Source organism: Enhydra lutris, unplaced genomic scaffold (genome assembly GCF_002288905.1).
Source record: "Enhydra lutris kenyoni isolate GAN:26980312 unplaced genomic scaffold, ASM228890v2 scaffoldscaffold130, whole genome shotgun sequence".
Classification (NCBI taxonomy): Eukaryota; Metazoa; Chordata; class Mammalia; order Carnivora; family Mustelidae; genus Enhydra; species Enhydra lutris.
The window spans coordinates 290,492-308,699 of NW_019154214.1; the positions used below are offsets into that span (position 1 = coordinate 290,492).

Genomic DNA, 18,208 nt, shown 5'->3' on the forward strand with positions numbered 1-18,208 from the left:
AAAAAAAAAAAAGAAAAAAGAAAAAGGCAAAACTATAAAATTAGTAGAGATGGGGCGCCTGGGTGGCTCAGTGGGTTAAGCACGGACATGGTTTCAGCTCAGGTCATGATCTCAGAGTTATGAGATCTAGCCCCAGGTCAGGCTCCATGCTGGGAATGGAGCTTGCTTAAGATTCTTTCTCCCCCAGGGCACCTGGGTGGCTCAGTGGTTTAAGCCTCTGACTTCGGCTCAGGTTATGATCCCAGGGATTCTGGGATCGAGCCCGGCATCAGGCTCTCTGCTCTCTCTCATCAGGCTCTCTGCTCTCTGCTTTCCCCTTTCCCCCCTACACCCTGCCTCCTGCCTCTCTGCCTACTTGTGATCTCTGTCAAATAAGTAAATAAAACATTTAAAGAAAATTTTAAAAAAATACTAGAGATAAAAAAAAAAGCCCAGATGACATTGGGTATGGAAGCATTTTAGATAGAAAACAATAGCACAGAACACCTGGGTCACTCGGTTAGTTAAGGGTCTGCCTTCAGCTCAGGTCATGATCCCAGGGTCACAGGATGGAGTCCCACATCAGATTCCCTGCTCTGGGGCAGCTGCTTTTCCCTCTGTCTGCCGCTCCCCCTGATTGTGCTCTCCCACTCTCTCTGACAAATAAATAAAATCTGTAAAAAAAAAAAAAAAACTAAAGGCACAATCCATGAAAAATAAAATAATGGATAATACTGACTTTATTAAAATTAAATACCTCAGCTTTGTAAAAGACAATGTCAAGATAATAAGCAGACAAGCCGCAGACTAGGGAAAACACTTGCAAAAGACATTCCTGATAAAAAAAGCAACTGCTTTTTTGTTTTCATATCCAAAGTATAAGAAGAACATTTAAAACCAAACAATAAGAAAACAAGCACTCAATTAAATGATCTAAAAGCCATAACAGACACTTAACCAAAGAAGATACGCAGGTGACAAAGCACATTTTCCATAATCCTTGTCATTAGAGAAATGCAAATTACAACAACGAGGTATCACTGCACACCTATCAGAACAATGCCAACAAATGAATGTGGATATGGAGCAATAGGAACTCTTTCCTTGGTGGTAGTGACCCAAAGAGGTACAGCCACTTTTAAAGACAATTTGGAGGGTTTTTTAAAAACTAAACACTCATCATCCAAGATCACTCTCTTTGGTATTTATCCACAGAGAACTGAAAACTTATTATCAATAGAAAACACTGTTCACTGATGTTTATATAGCTCGTAATTTCTAAAACCTGGAAGTAAATACGGTATCTCCCAGTGAGTGAACGGAAAAATTGTGATATATTTAGACAATGGGAAATTATTCACTGCTAAAAATAAGTGAGCTATCAAGCCATAAAAAGACACGGAAGAAACTTATGTACATGTTTCTAAGTGGAAGACGACAATCTGAAAAGACTACATATTATATGATTCCAATTATATGACATTCTATTAAAAACCTGAGGAAAGGGACACCTGGGTGGCTCAGTCAGTTAAGCAGTTGCCTTTTGCCTAGGATCCCAGGGTCCTTCACAGCAGGAGCCTGCTTCTCCCTCTGCTTGCTCCTCCCCCTGCTCATGGTCTCTCTCTGACAAATAAATAAAATCTTAAAAAAAAAAAAACAAAAACCTGGGGAAAGAGTGGCTTGCAAAGTTTTGGATGGAAGGAAAGGATGAAAAGGCAAGTAGAGAAGGTTTTTAGAGTAAATATTCCATATGATGTAATGGTAGATACACATATGCCATTATACATTTGTCCAAACCCATGTGGAACATCAAGAGTGAAACCTGATGTAAACTACAGATTTTGAGTAATAATTATGTGTCAATAATTATGCATCAGTTTTAACAAAGGTACAACTGCAGTGAGGGATACTGACAGGGGATTGGTAACATAGTGGACGATAGTGATAATGTACCAGTCTAGTGGAGACCTACAAATATACACTTGTAGAGAAGGGGAAATATGAAAAATCACTGTTACTTTCCCCTCTATTAAAAAAAAATGGCCATTTAGATTTTACTTATGTAATTCATTATTGATGCTGTTTTAAATTATTGTGTTATTTGGTAATCCCAAGAGTTTTATTTATTTTACTGAAATACATCTGGCATATAACATTGTGTAAGCTGAATGTGTACAAGTTCATTTGTACTACGATTGCTTTTGTAGCGATCATTAGCGCATCTATTGTATCATTTAATCACATCTTTTTATTTATTTATTTATTTATTTATTAGCAAGTTTGGTGATATTTCTTAGCAAGTTTGATGACTATAATACAAAATTATTGTCTATATTCATTATATCATGCATTAGAACTTATTTCCTACTTGTTGTAAGTTTGTACCCTTATACAACATCTGTCCTATTGCCAGCTCCCCACACCCTGATAGCCACCATTTTACTGTTTTAACAAGTTTTACCTCTTAAGGTTTCCAGATGTAAGTGAGATCACATGGTATTTGCCTTTCTGACTTTTTTCACTCAGCATAATACCCTCAAGATCCATCCAAGTTGTTACAAATGGCAAGATCTCCTTTTTTTCATGGTTGATAATCACCTATCTATCCTCTTTCTATTTATTTATCTATCATCTATCTATCTTTTTTTAAGGTTTATTTATTTATTTGAGATAGAGAATGAGAGGGAAAGCACGAGCTTAGACAGAGGAGTGAGGCTCCTCACTGAGAAGCAGGTTCCTCACTGAGCAGGAAGCCTAATGCAGGGCTCAATCCCAGAACCCTGGATCATGACCTGAGTAGAAGGCAGACACTTAACCAACTGAGCCACCCAGGCACTCCTCTATTTCTTTACCTATCATCTACACATACACACACACACACACACACACACACACACACACACACACACACTTCGCATCTTATTATCTGTTGATGACTACTTAGACTGTTTCTCTATCTTGATCATTATGAATAATGCTTCAACAAATAATGGAAGTTAATAAATCTTTTTGATACATTCTTTTCAGATCCTTTGGGTAAATACCTGAAGAGGAATTGCTGGATCATATGGCAATCTAAATTTTTTTAGGAACTTTCATATTTTTACCCATATGGCTTACATTTCTGCCAAAAGTATAAAACAATTTTGTTGGGGCACCTGGGTGGCTCAGCGGGGTAAGCCTCTGCCTTCGGCTCAGGTCATGATCTCGGGGTCCTGGGATCGAGCCCCACATCGGGCTCTCTACTCAGCAGGGAGCCTGCTTCCCCCTATCTCTCTGCCTGCCTCTCTGCCTACTTGTGATCTCTCTCTCTCTCTGTCGAATAAATAAATAAAATCTTAAAAAAAAAAAAAAAGAATTCTCTTGTTCTCTACACCCTCACAAATAGCTGTTATCTCTGGTCTCAACTGTTGCTACCCATTCTAACAGGTATGAGGAGTTACCTTGTGGTTTTGATCTGCATTTCGCTAATAATTAGTGATGTTGACCATCTTCCCATGTAGCTATTTGGTCATCTCTACGTAACTTTTGAGAAAAGTCTACTTAGTTCCTCTGCCTATTTTTTAATCAGGTATTTTTGTTGTTAATGAGCTGTATGAGTTTTTTGTTTTTGTGTTTTTTATGTGAGTGCTTTACATATTTTTAACATTAACCTCTTACCAATCTATATTTGCAAAAATTTTCTCCCATTCAGTAGGTTGCCTTGTCATTTTGTTGTTTCTTTCGCTATGCACACACTTAAATTCAATGTGCTCCACTTGCTGGTTTTGCTTTTGTTTTTGTGCTCTAGTGCTGAGGAGTGCTGCCCTATATCTTAGTCTAGTTTTACGGTATCACTTCTTGCGTGTAAGACTTTGGTCCATTTTGAGTTTATGTGAGGGGTCCATTTATTGTTATAAAGTTATTTATCCAGTTTTTCCAACACATTTTGTTGAAGAGAGCATCCTTTCCCTATTGAGTGTTCTTGGATCTCCTGCCAAACATTGAATAGCTGGGTATGTGTGGGTTTATTTCTTCTCTTCACTCTGCTCCACTGGTCTGTTTGTCTATTTTTACGGATGTTCAAGATTGTTTTAATAACTATCGCTTGTATATGCTATCAAATCAGGAAGTGTGAATCCTCAACTTTCTTCTTCTTTCTGAGGCCTGGTCTGGCTATTTAGTTGTGTTTGTGTGTGTGTGTGTGTGTGTGTGTTTCCACACAAATTTTTTAATTCTTTTTTCTATTTCTGTGAAGAACACCACTGAAATTTAGAGAGAGACTGTGTTGACTCTAAAATGGTTTTAGCTACTATCCACATTTTAACAATATGAATTCTTACAATCCATTAATATGTCTTTCCATCTGTGTCTTGATTTCTTTCAACAGTCTTCTATCTTTCATCGCAAGGATCTTTCATCTACTTGGTTAAATTAATATCCAAGTATTTTTAAATTTTTGATACTGTTGTGAATAGGACAGTTTTGTTTCTTTTACAAAAATTTCATTTTTAGTGTATGGAAATGCACATGATTGGTGTATGTGAATTTTATATCCAGCAACTGTACTAAATCCACTGATTGGTTCCAATGGGGTTTCCACCCCCACAACGGGTTTTTTATTTAGTCTTGGGATTTTCTATATACAAAATCAAGTCTATAAATAATGACAGATTTACTTCTTCCTCTCAAATCTGGATGACTTTTTTTTTTGTCTTGCCTCCATTCTTTTTCATTTTTATTTACTTATTTGTCAAAAAAGAAGACAAGCAGGGGGAGCAGTGGGCAGAGGGATAAGCGGGTTCCGGCTGAGACCTGTTTGCAATACTCTTGACTTCCCTTTTGATTTCTTCTTTAACCCATTAATTGCTAAGAAGTGTGTCGTTACTTTCCACATAAATGTTGGTTTTCCCAGTTTCCTTTTGTTGTTGATTTTTATGTTCATACCATTATTGTCAGAAAAGACCAATGGGAGGGCACCTGGGTGGCTCTGTCAGTTAAATGTCTGCCTTCAGTTCAGGTCATGATCCCAAAGACCTTAGCATCGAGCCCCACGTTGGGCTCCCTGCTCAGCAGAAAGTCTGCTTTTCTCTTTCTCCCTCTCCACCTCCCGCTGCTCATGCTCTCTGTCAAATAAATAAATAAGATCTTTAAAAAAAATTTTTAAAGAAGAAAGGAAAAAGACAGATGGTATTATTTAAGTCTTCTTAAATTTGCTAAGACTGTTTTCTATGTTATATGATCTATTCTGCAAAATGTTGTATGGGCACTTGAGAAGAATGGGCATCCTTCTGATGTTGGCTAGAAAGTTCAATATATCCTATCAATCTGCCCTAAAATATGGTTCAGTTTGATTTTTATCTGGATGATTTCTACTTTCTTGATTTCCATCTGGATGATCAATCCGAAGTTCCCTACTATTACTATATTGTGGCCCATTTCTCCCTTTAGATTTATTGGTTCTCTGAAGTTGAGTACATATATATTTGTGATTGTTATATCTTCGTGCATCAATCCATTCAGCATTTTATAATGACCTTGCCTTTTGTTACTATTTTTACTTTGAAGTCTACTTTGTTTGATAGAAGTTGGCTGCTCCACTTTTGGTTTCCACCTGTGTGTAGCATCTAATTCTATCCCTTCACTTTGAGCACATGTGTGCCTTTGGAGCTTATATAAATCTTCTGTAGACAGCAAATAATTGAATCTTCTCCTTCTTCCTCTTCTCAACCTCCTTCTCCTCCTCTCTTTCCTCTTCTCCTTCTTTTTTATATCCATCCAACCAGTCTGTAGTTTTTGATTGGTAAATCCAATATAAACTTATACACAGAGTAATTACTGCTATGTAAGGACTAACTACTACTGTCTTTTCACTGGCTCCTCTTTTTTTCTGTATCTCCATTGTTTCTTCTCCCTGTTTCTACATGCCTTTATAAATTGGTGGATTTCCACAGTTGTATGCTGTTTCCATTTTTTTTTTTAACTGCTTCAGGAGTCTACTCAAGGTTTTTGCTTTGTGGTTACCATGAGGCTTACAGAGAACATCTCATAGCCAAAACATTCCATTCCTACTTGTAATAACTTATCTCCATTCACCTAGGAAGTCTGCACCCCTTTACTCCTCCTTCTTGTATTTTTTATATATTTTGTCACAATTTACTTCTTTTCATGTTGTTTACTAACAAATTATGTAACTATAGTAATTTTTAATACCTTTCCTATAATCTTTACACTGTAATTATGTGGGCAAACTATCTCATATTAAATTCTCTAATTCTGACTGCATTTTTCATGCTTACCAGTGTGATGTGTACTTTCATATATTTTCATGTCACTGATTAGCATCTTTCTATTTTAGCTTAAGGATCTCATTTTAGCATTTCTTGCAAGGCCACTTCTATTTGTCTGAGAAAACTTTTGTTTTTCCTCATGTCTGAAGGATAACTTTGCCAGATAAATTATTCTTGGCTGGCAATGTTTACCTTTCAACCTTTTAAATAATGTCATTCCACTATCTCCTGGCCTGTGAAGTTTTTGCTGATAGATGTGTTGAGAGGATGGGGATTGATTGATTGATTCCTCTCTCTCTCTCTCTCTCTCTCTCCCTTTCCTCTTCCCTCTCTCCTCTCCTCCCTCCCTCCCTCTTTTCTTTCATTCCATCATTCCTTTGTTCCTTGTTTTCCTTCTTCCTGGATACCTTTAAGATCCTCTATCTTTATTTTTGACATTTTCGTTATACTGTGTCTTGGAAAAGGTCTTTTTTGCACTAAGATACTAGGGTATTCTCGAAGAACAAATAATCCAATGAAGAAATGGACAGAAGACACAAAAAGACATTTCTGCAAAGAAGACAGCCAGATGGCCAACAGACACCATGAAGAAGTGCTCCACATCACTCAACATCAGGGAAATACAATTCAAAACCACAATGAGCTACCACCTCACACCAGTCAGAATGGCTAAAATTAACAAGTCAGGAAATGACAGATGCTGGCGAGGATGCGGAGAAAGGGGAACCCTCCTACACTGTTTGAGGAAATGCAAGCTGGTGTAGCCACTCTGGAAAACAGCATGGAGGTTCCTCAAAAAGTTGAAAACAGAGCTACCTAAAACCCAGCAATTGCATTCCTGGGTATTCACCCTAAAGATACAAATGTAGTAATCCAAAGGGGCACATGCACCCCAATGTTTATAGCAGCAATGTCCACCATACCAAAACTATGGAAAGAATATAGGTGTCCATCAACAGATGAATGGATAAAGATGTGGTGTATATATACAATGGAATACTATGCAGCCATCAAAAGAAATGAAATCTTGCCATTTGCAATGACATTGATGGAACTAGAGGGTATTAAGCTGAGCAACATAAGTCAATCAGAGAAAGACAATTACCATATGATCTCACTAATATGAGGAATTTGAGAGGCAGGGCGGGGGCAGTGAAGGGCAGGAAAGGAAAAAATGAAACAAGATGGGATCGGGAAGGAGACAAACCATAAGAGACTCTTAATCTCAGGAAATAAACTGATGGTTGTGGGGGGGAGGGGAAAGTGATAGGGTGGTTGGGTTATGGACACTGGGAAAGGTATATGCTATGGTGAGTGCTGTGAAATGTGTGAGCCTGATGATTCACAGACCTGTACCCCTGGGGCAAATAATACACTAGATGTTAATAAAAGTAAAAAATAATTTTAAAAATTTTTAAAAGATACTAGGGGGTTCTGTTAGTTTTGAGCACTGGTATGTACAAGTCTTTCCCCAGTTTGGGAAGTTCTTTAAAATACACTCTCTGCCTTTTCCCTGCCTTCTCCTTCTGGAATTCAAATTATTCTAATATTTGCCTCTCTGATCAAATATGATAGCCCTCACAGGGTTTTTCTTCACTTAAAATAAAATAGTCTTAGTTCTTTCTCTTTTCCTAACTGTATTATTTCTCTATCCTCCAAGTCAGTATTCTTTCTGTCTCATCTATGTTGCTACTGATGCTCTCTATTGCATTTTTCTTCTTCATTTCTTGAGTTCTCTTCTCTAGAAATTTCTTTGTGGCTTTATGAGAATGTCAATATATTTGGTTAAGAACTGCTTCTGCTCATTAATTTTAGCCCTGTATCTATTTATCAATTGCTTTTCTGAGTTTTCTTATAGTTCACTGAATTTGTTTCTAATAGCTATTTTGAACATTGTGAACTAGATTACAATATTCCATGCCTTTGAGCTTAGCTATTAGACAACGTTCACTTTATTTTTGTCACACATTTCCTTGACTTGATTGTGTTTGAATGAGTGTCTCTGCTTTCACATTTAAAATAAAAGACACCTTTTTAAATTAGCGTTTTCTGTCTTCTGTGTTATAATTTAACTGGCTGGCTATTAGACGCCTTTCTTTTGTATTCCAGGATGCAGTGCTGTCAAATCTGTGGGTTATCCCTTACCCCACGACCTTGGCCTATAATTGGAAAACCCTTCCCATATTCCAGAGTTCCCTCACAATGGATACACTTGGGAATGTATACAGAGAGCAGCTGGGTACCGGGAGATGTGAGTTAAGCAGTTGGGGCTTCAGAGGTGTCACTACCAGATGGTAATGGGCCCTCCCAGACCTTTGCAGGCAATATAAATTTGCTGAATTCCTAAGCAGACAGTAAGAAATGCAATCCTTTAATCGCCGTTGGCATTCTTCTTCGCCTCCTTCCCTTCCCTCTCCCTTCACCCCCAGTCAGGGTTCATCTTCAGACATCCAGGTGCTGCTGGAGAGAAAACAGGTTTCTCCAGTCATAATGGACCCAAGAGACACAGGCAGTAAATTCACTACTTCCCACTTCCTCTGCCAGAGTGGTTACTGCAGGTCCTGCCAAACAGGTTATCTCCCCTTGTAGTACCACCCTGAAAAGGGGGAAGCTTTGCCAAGTTCCTCCCTCTCCTCCGAATTCAAATTCTTTTTTCTCCACAGCAGTGCTGTGCCAGATTCTCCCCTATTCAAAGGCAGGAGCTCCACAACTTCTCTTGCCTGTGGGCGTCCACCCCAGTTTTGTTGTCCCACCGTTCCACTACCACCATGGCAACTAGGGGTGGTACAGGGTACAGGCTCACTAACTGCCTTGGGTCTATAGCTCCTACTGAGGTCCTATCTACCTACTTTCAGTTGCACAGGTGGACCAGAAAGCTCCTCGGGCTCTTGGTGTAAGATGTAAGACATTTTGTTTTGCTTATGGACATCTAATTAGCTGCTGATCAAAGGGAGAGATAGGAGGAATGAGTCATGCTCCCATGATAGTGATGTTATTCTTCGTATTCTGCTCAATTCTGCTGTAAATCTAAAACTGCTCTTAAAAAAAAACCCCACAAAGTACTACTCTTTTTAAAAAGGGTGTCCATAGTTTAATTTACTAGTATTAGCACTGCTATACAGTAAAAAGAGTATGTCAAATCTTTCCATTTAAATGGAATCCATTTTTCACCCAAACACAGAAATTAGTCTTCTGTACTATTACACATGCTATATTATATCCAAGATCATATTAATCTACATGAAACAAACAGCTCTAACAGATGAAACATTTAAACAACCTGGCAGTAGCATAGTGTTTCTAAACTCTAGATGACCTTGTTTTGCTATCCCCTCCTTCCAGGGACTTTTGGAAATGCTAGAAACATTCTAGGTGTCATAATTGATGACACAGATGTTAGCATAGCTGGAGGTCAAAAAGGCTCAAACACTACATTACACAAGATAGCAAACACAACTGAAAGTGGTACAGTCCCAAAGTCACTACACTGGAGTTTGAGAAACTCTCCTATAAAGTAACATTTTCTTTAGATACTGTTTAGAAAAAAATTGAGCCCTCTAGATAGCTTGACTACCCCCACAGAGTGGTTTCAGGAGACACAAAACGAGAAGACCTCCAGCAACTGCCCTTACTCTGCTGAGACCCCTGCTCCTAAACCAATGATGTCACTCACAGTGAAGTGTGTCTTTGTCTCCTCCACCCTCCCAGCTATGGAGTCTTGGGAGATTCTGCCTGGAAGAGAAGGTCATAAACACATAGCCCCTATCTGTTACCAAAGGAACAGAGCTCATTTGCAACAAAAGATAGAAAAAGTTAAACCTAAGGGTACTTTCCTTTTTTTTTTTTTTTTTTTAAGATTTTATTTATTTACTTGACAGAAAGAGATCACAAGTAGGCAGAGAGGCAGGCAGATTGAGAGGGAAGGGAAGCAGGCTCTCTGCTGAGCAGAGAACCCAATGATGCGGGGCTCAATCCCAGGACCCTGGGATCATGACCTGAGCCGAATGCAGGGGCTTTAACTCACTGAGCCACCCAGGCGCCCCATGGGTATTTTCAGAAAAAAATGGAATTTGCACTGAAATGTAACTGGGAGGACATTTGTGGCTCTAAAATACAAATACAGCCTATGCCCTGTAAACTGCCTACTTCACAGAGACCAAATGTGAGTAAGTAGGTAAGAAGAGCTTTCCTGGGTCAGGATAAATATTAAACCCGGACCTCAGAATACCTTCTTTCAAAAATCCCTTTACAGGGACGCCTGGGTGGCTCAGTTGGTTGGACGACTGCCTTCAGCTCAGGTCATGATCCTGGAGTCCCGGGATCGAGTCCCGCATCGGGCTCCCGGCTACGCGGGGAGTCTGCTTCTCTCTCTGACCTTCTCCTCGCTCATGCTCTCTCTCACTGTCTCTCTCTCAAATAAAATAAAAAATAAAATCTTTAAAAAAAAAATCCCTTTACAATTTGAGTGAATTAGTCTGTAAAGCAACTGATGCCTCTAGACATTGTTGAAAAAAAGAGAGCAATACAATAGCAGTTAGTGGAATTTAACAGTCAGGTGTAGTCAGAGAAAACAAAAATGAGAGCCATTTCAGCATCGCTGTCACATAGGGTGATCGTGGGAATATTCAAAGCTTTGCCTCTCTAGAAGCAAAACCAGACCCTTAACAGTGCTATAGGGTGATCCTGGGGGACTGAGATGGGGAGAGGACTAGGAAATAGACTGCACTAAAAATGAAACATAATGAAACAAACCAAAATAAACCAATGCAGTGAATCACTAAATACCCAAATAACCTCAGAGGTGGGGGAGGAAGGCAAGGAATGAGGGTCCCCTACACAGTGTTGCTACAATCTGTAGCATCTGTAATTTTCAATCCCCCAACCACCCCCCAAAATAAACATTATGGGAAATACAAGGAAAACATGCCTTATACATTGGTCCAAAAAAGTAGTAAAAAAACATTACTTACAAGAATGCACTCTTAGCAGAAAAAATATTAGACTTAACAGATATAATTTTAGACTAGCAGAATATATATATATATAAAATATTAGACTTAGCAGAAAAAATATTTCAAAGTAGCCAGAAAGTATGATTATAAAAGTAGAGGAATGTGGGATAACAACGCCACAGCAAAAGGAAAACATCAATAAATGGATATTTTTCCTTAAGGAACCAAACTGAATTTATGGAATAAAAAGTTACACTATCAGAAATGAAAATTTTACTAGAGTAGCTCAACAGTATATCTGAACCAGCAAAAGAAGGAATTAGTGAACCTGAAGACAGGGCACCTGGGAGGCTCAGTCCTTAAGCAACTGCCTTCCACTCAAGTCATGATCCCAGAGTCCTGGTATGAAGTCCCAAATTGGGCTCCCTGCTCAGCGGGAAGCCTGCTTCTCCCCTCTCCCACTCTCCCTGCTTATGTTCCCTCTGTCACTGTGTCTCTCTCTGTCAAATAAATAAAATCTTAAAAAAAAAAAAAAAGACATATATGTAAAGACTGCACAAATCACATGATCTTCTCAAGGACAGAACAAAAAGCATCTAACAAAGTTCAAAAGTCTTCTATGATAGGGGCGCCTGGGTGGCTCAATGGGTTGAGCCTCTGCCTTTGGCTCGGGTCATGATCTCGGGGTCCTGGGATCAAGTCCCGCATCGCTCTCTGCTCAGTGGGGAGCCTGCTTCCTCCTCTCTCTCTCTGCCTGCCTCTCTGCCTACTTGTGATCTCTCTCTGTCAAATAAATAAAAAAAAAAAAAAAAAAAAAAGAACTTCACAGCTAATACCAGAGTTTGTAAAAAATGAATGGTTTCTCCTAATACCAGGAACAAGACAAGAACATGCTCTGACTGCTCCAATTCAGCATTGTAGGGCAGGTTGTAGAAGAGGCAACAAGGCAAGGAACAGGAATAAAACATATCCCAATAATAAAGAAAAGAGTAACATACTTCTACTCAGACGACATGATTTTGTACATCAAAAATCCCAAGGAGTCAACTAAATGACTATTAGAATGAATTAATGAGATCAGACACATTATAATGATGTCCAGTTGTTTATCTATACACTTACAGTGAGAAACTCTAAAATAAAAATGGAAAACACAATTCCATTCACAATAGCAATGCACATATGGAAGAAAGCTGGGTCCCTATCATATACCACTTACAAAAATAAACTAAAAATGGATTAATGGCTTAAATGTAAGGCCTCTAACTATAAAACTCCTAAAAGAAAACACAGAGGGAAAGCTCCTTGACATTGGTTTGGGCAAAAACTTCTGGATTTGGTACCAAAAGTATAAGTAAAAATCAAAGGAAACAACCACTGAAATAAAAAGGCAACCTATGGAATGGGAGATGTCTTCTTATGATGGAGAATCTCAATGACATTTTTCCCAGAAAGATATACAGACAGCCAAAGGATCCATGAAAATGATGTAGTGATGCTCAACTTCATTCTTCATCAGGGAAATGCAAATCAAAACCTCAGTGAGGTATCACCTCACACCAGTCAGAATGACTAAAACTAACAGGTCAGTAAACAACAGATGTTGGCAAGGATGTGGAGAAAGGGGAACCCTCCTACACTGTTGGTGGGAATGCAAGCTGGTGCAACCACTCTGGGAAACAGCATGGAGGTTCCTCAAAAATTAAAAGTAGAACTACTATATGATCAAACAATATCACTTATGGCTATATATCCAAAGGAAATGAAAAATGCCTTTTAAGATAGGCATTTGCAATGTATATGTTCATGAAAGCATTAAATTGTGCTCCTTAAACCTCCACAAAGTTATGTCACTCCTATATCGATGAAGTTGGTGCCCACTTATAAGCTAATATCAAAACTCCACAGAAAGCATGTATTTAAGCAAGTTTCAAGGACACTGAATACTTCCAAAGTAGGCAAAACTATTTTTCCCTTATTTCTTTCCCTAAATATCTTTTTATAAAGTGGTCTTCAAATCCTAAATCAATAATATACCCAACACATGTACCATGAATGTAAAACACATAAGACTCACCCACAGAAACCACAAGCCACAGAAATGGTACATTAACTATATTTTTCAACAAGTTTTCAGCTATGAAACCAGACTAACTAGAAAAATTATATATATATATAGTATTGATTTACAGAAATAACAAACCTAAGATAAGTTTACAATAAAAATTTAAAATACTGAGTTTTTAGCCACATCTCTAAAGATATTTCTTAAGCTGAAACCTCCTTTGGTATAGCTTTTTAATTTCTGTTTTTGTTTTTTACATTTTATTTATTCATTTGAGAGAGAGATCATGAAAGAGAACACCAACTCCAGGGACCGGCAAAAGCAGACTCCTGAACATGGAGCTCGATGCCAGACTTGATCCCAGGACCCAGAGATCATGACCTGAGCCAACAGCACACATTTAACTGACTGAACCACCCAGGAGACCATAGTATAGCTTTTTAAAAGTATTGTTACAGGGGCACCTGGGAGTTGGGCATCTGCACTGGGTATGATTCTGGGGTTCTAGGATTACCCCTGACTGATGCTCCTTGCTCAGAGGGAAGCCTGCTTCTATCTCTGCTCCCCCTGCTTGTGCTCTCTCTCTCTCAAATAAATAAAATTTTATAAAAAATAAAAATAAAACTACTGTTACAGTAACTTGCCAATATTCCCTTGGTTGCAAATACCAGTGCTCTTGAACATACTGTGGATGGAATTGCTCTAAAATTCTAGGTGAGATTTTGTTTAGAACTCTCGGCCTTAAATAACTTTGCTTAAAGTTGCATATCTTGTGCTATTATGATTTATATTAAATTATGTATACAACAGTGTGTTAAGTCAGCAACAATATATATCTAATCTGCTACCTTCATTTATTTTCATTTTCTTTAAAGCACTATTAATTACCTTCTTTCTTAACTGTTCTCTATTTGAATGTTATGTGGTTAGGGTTAGGCTTAGGGTGTATGTGCAGATCATACATCATCCAAAAGGATCAGATGCAGACAGTGAATTTGGAATTTAGAATTTAGAATCATAAATTATTGCTATGTAGTAATCATTAATTAGAAGTTTTAAGGGAAAGTCCCCTACAAAAACTGGACTGGTACTTCTAGCATTGGAAGAAGTACTTTTTTTAAACCTGCTACTCAAACAAAAAAATAAATTTTGAAATTTAAAAAAATAAAATGCCTAAATACAAAAATAGGTCATTCAATAATACAAACTAATTTTTATAAAAAGAAACAGATAATGAGCATGAATTATATGGAGATGATTCTACATTCTGATTTCTATGATAATCTGCTCACCTATGTTGTTTGTTATATTATAAAACAAAAATTAATACACTGAAGTTTTCATTATCAATTTCCATTCAAAACAATGAAAATGTTGTAAAATACTTTATTCTGTTCTAAGCGAAGCAGTATTTTGAATTGACTCATTTGGGGGGCATCTGGTAGTTCACTCAGTTAAGGGTTGTAGTCTTGATTTCAGCATAGGTCATGATCTCAGGGTGGTCAGATCCAGCTCTGCAGGGAGCCCAGTCATGGGATCTGCTTAAGATTCTTCCCATCTCCGGGCGCCTGGGTGGCTCAGTGGGTTAAGCTGCTGCCTCCGGCTCAGGTCATGATCTCAGGGTCCTAGGATTGAGTCCCACATGGGGCTCTCTGCTCAGCAGTGAGCCTGCTTCCCTCTCTCTGTCTACTTGTGATCTCTCTCATTCTCTCTCTCTCTCTCTCTCTCTCAAATAAATAAATAAATAAACTTTAAAAAAAAAAAAAAGATTCTTTCTGTCTCCTTTTCCTCCCTCCCCATCTCCTCATTTGGTGCGTTTTTGTCTAAAACATTGGGGGAAAAAAAAAAGTTTAAAAATATTTTTCGCCCTAAAGATTTTATTTATTTATTTGACAGACAGAGATCACAAGTAGGCAGAGAGACAGGTAGAGAGAGAGGGGGCAGCAGGCTTCCTGCTGAGCAGAGAGCTCGCTGTGGGGCTTGATCCCAGGACCCTGGGATCATGACCTGAGCCAAAGTAGAAGCTTTAACCCACTGAGCCACACAAGTGCCCCATAAATATCTTTTAATTAAGAAAATGAATTGGCGGGCATCTGGGTGGCTCAGTGGGTTAAAGCCTCTGCCTTCGGCTCAGGTCATGCATGATTCCAGAGTCCTGGGATCAAGCCCCACATCGGGCTCTCTGCTCAGCAGGGAAACTGCTTCCCTCTCTCTCTGCCTGCCTCTCTGCCTGCTTGTGATCTCTGTCTGTCAAATAAATAAATAAAATCTTAAAAAAAAAAAAAAAGAAAGAAAATGAATTGGCTCATTTTCCAGTTGTTAGTGCTTTAAAAGATATGCAGCAAAAAAAATGAGCCAACCAGTTGTACTCATTTTATAGTCATCCAAGCCTTGGTCAGACAGTTGTGGCTATTATCTTTGGTTAAAATTATGCATTGTCACCTGATTTTCAAGTTTCATATTTCTAACATAAAAAAATTGTGTGAGGATTCTTATAAATTACTGAGTCAAAAAGGTTGCAATGTTCAGAGAGAATGTTAGGGAACCAAAATCGTTTTTGCTTTGTTTTGCCTTCTCCTATCTTGACCCAGACATATGTTGAAACAATAATTTGGGGGCATCTGGCTTACAGAGTTTATTATCAAATGGCAGTGCTAGTCAGTGGTAAGGAGAAAGCAGGAGCAACGTTATTACACTGCACATTTTTAAGTCTTAAAATTACTGGGAAGTCTGCAGCATTTCCTTTATGGCACAGAGGAACAGTATGAACAGATAGTGCTTCAGATAGTACAACGTATCAGATAACTACTGCGAACACTCGACTTCAACAGAATTCCCAATTACACAAGAAATGCATCCTTACATATGCAGCTAGAAACATATGCACTAGAAATAGTGACTCTACTTGACAATGGAATAGAAAGTTAAGGAAAGTTAAGGAAAAATGTTCTTACATTCAGTTAATGAATATAATCTGGTAGTGCTTTTGGAAGAACAGTTTTTACTTTATAGTATTTATTTACAGAAGTAAACGGCAATTTAAACTTGTGTTCATACATTTTAAAAGAAAATTCTATTCAAGTGGTGATATCCGTTTACTCCAAAAGCATATGGGTCTAATCATATTCCATTCTGGCTGCAGTACGCAAGGCTACTTCAATCAGAATTTCAAGTCGGTTGTTTAAAAGGCGCTAAAGAGCAACCAGCACGGTCTGGGAGCAGGCTCTCCCAGCTCCGAAAGAACTGGGAATCCCTCAAGTGGCCCATCTGGCAGCAGTCTTTGGTTGGAAACTAGGCTGAGCCCGCCAGACAAGGAACCCACACCACGAAGCTGGAGCGCACGTTTCTGCTCCAAGATGACAGCTCATCTGGCCGCCGCGGGGCCGGGGGCGGTGGGCCGCCGAGGCCCGGGAGGGATGGGCGAGGCCCCGGCGGAAAAAGGAAAAGAGGGCCATCGGTCAGCCCTGGGAGAGGAAATTCCAGGCGCCCAGCTTCCAGGCGCCGGTCAGCGGGTGACGTGAGGGAACCAAGTCACTGTGCCGGCCCCGCAGCGGGGGCCGGGAGGCGGCCGGGGCTCCGCACTCCGGAGCCTCGAGGCCGGAGAGGGGCGCCTCGATCCTCGTCCAAGACCCCAGGGTGGGGGCGAGGGGAGCCCGGAGCCCCGCCGGGGCCCCGAAGACACGCGATCTTCGCCCGGACCCGGAGGCCTCCGGGCTTCCTCGATCTCCTCCCAGAGCCCAAGGGATGGAGAGCCCGGATCCCAGCCCCGGCCAGCGACCCCGCCCTTACCGGTCGCGGGGGTCGATCCACGACGTCTGGCGCGTGTTGTGGTCGATGTAGAAGACGCGGCCGTCGTAGTCGCGCGCCTCCTCCCAGCCGGCGGGCAGCGGCAGCTCGGCGCTCTCCCGGGCTGTGGAGATCCGAGGCAGAGATGGCTGAGTCGGCAGCTGTGCTGAGTGCACAGGAAGTGCTAGCGGCGGCAGCTTCCTCGTAATTTCCCTCGGCTGTCTCCACCGCCGCCGACCGCCGCTGAGCCACGGCATGACTGCACGGTCTCTGTAGGCGCCCCTTGCGTCCACGATACTCCTCCTCAGTCAATACTAAGACCCGGAGCACCGCACGCTTGGGGGGCAGTGCAGTACCACCCTCCGCGCCTGGTGCATTCTTCGCCCAGAGCCAGCGCACCGACTATCGAATAGATAGCCTCCGACAATCGCTCCAAATGACACATTCCAAAGTTATGGCACAGCCATTCCTTGCGCCCCTTCCACTCCTAAAGCAAGCACGGCCATCTTCTCTCGCACTCCAGCCAGGCTGGGTGTGGGCGAGAATGTGGTAAAAGGCCACACCTTCTCCCTCTATCCTCAACTCCTCCTACAGTCTTCCCCCAGTTTTGCCAAGCATTAACTCCTGCTATAACTCCTCACGCTCTGCCTTCTTGGTTCGCTGCTCTTCCTCCACCCTCTACTGCGTCTTCCAATTTCGCCTACTGCCAGGGCTGAAAGTCCTCTTTCTCTGCTTCTCCTACACTCTCCATTCCGATTCCTACCCTTTCTACTCTTTAAACTGGCTGGTCCTGCTCCCTCTGTACTTTCTCTGCAACAGTCATACCCGTCCTTTGTTTCCTCTCTTCCCTCATGCACTTCTTTCTTCTGCTCATGCCACTTCTGTGCCCGAAGATGACCTCCTTCCATTTCTCGATGAAACTGCTGAAATGCCAGGATGTTCGCTCAGATCCAAGACCCTTTTCAGGCCCGCGCTGCCGCAAAATGGAACCAGCCCAAATCTCCGCTCCATGACTCAAGCAACTCAAGAGAAACAACTACACTTCACTTCACCCTTCACACCCCTACCAAACACTGAAAGGCTAAATATGGAAGAAGGAACCACTGATACACACTGCATAGCATGAATACCAAAGTCGAACCCACAAGGGAAACTCT

General features: G+C 40.4%; 1 protein-coding gene across 1 annotated transcript in view; it reads right to left on the minus strand.

Moving 5' to 3' along the window:
- LOC111139961 (protein WWC3-like) overlaps positions 1-17,880 on the minus strand; it is a 157,686-nt gene extending 139,806 nt beyond the window's left edge. Inside the window, exon 1 of the mRNA XM_022492354.1 lies at positions 17,055-17,880. Within this exon, the coding sequence (XP_022348062.1) occupies positions 17,055-17,308 (254 nt within the window). The 5' untranslated portion in view covers positions 17,309-17,880. The remainder of the gene's footprint in view (positions 1-17,054) is intronic.
- Between the last annotated feature and the right edge of the window lie 328 nt (positions 17,881-18,208).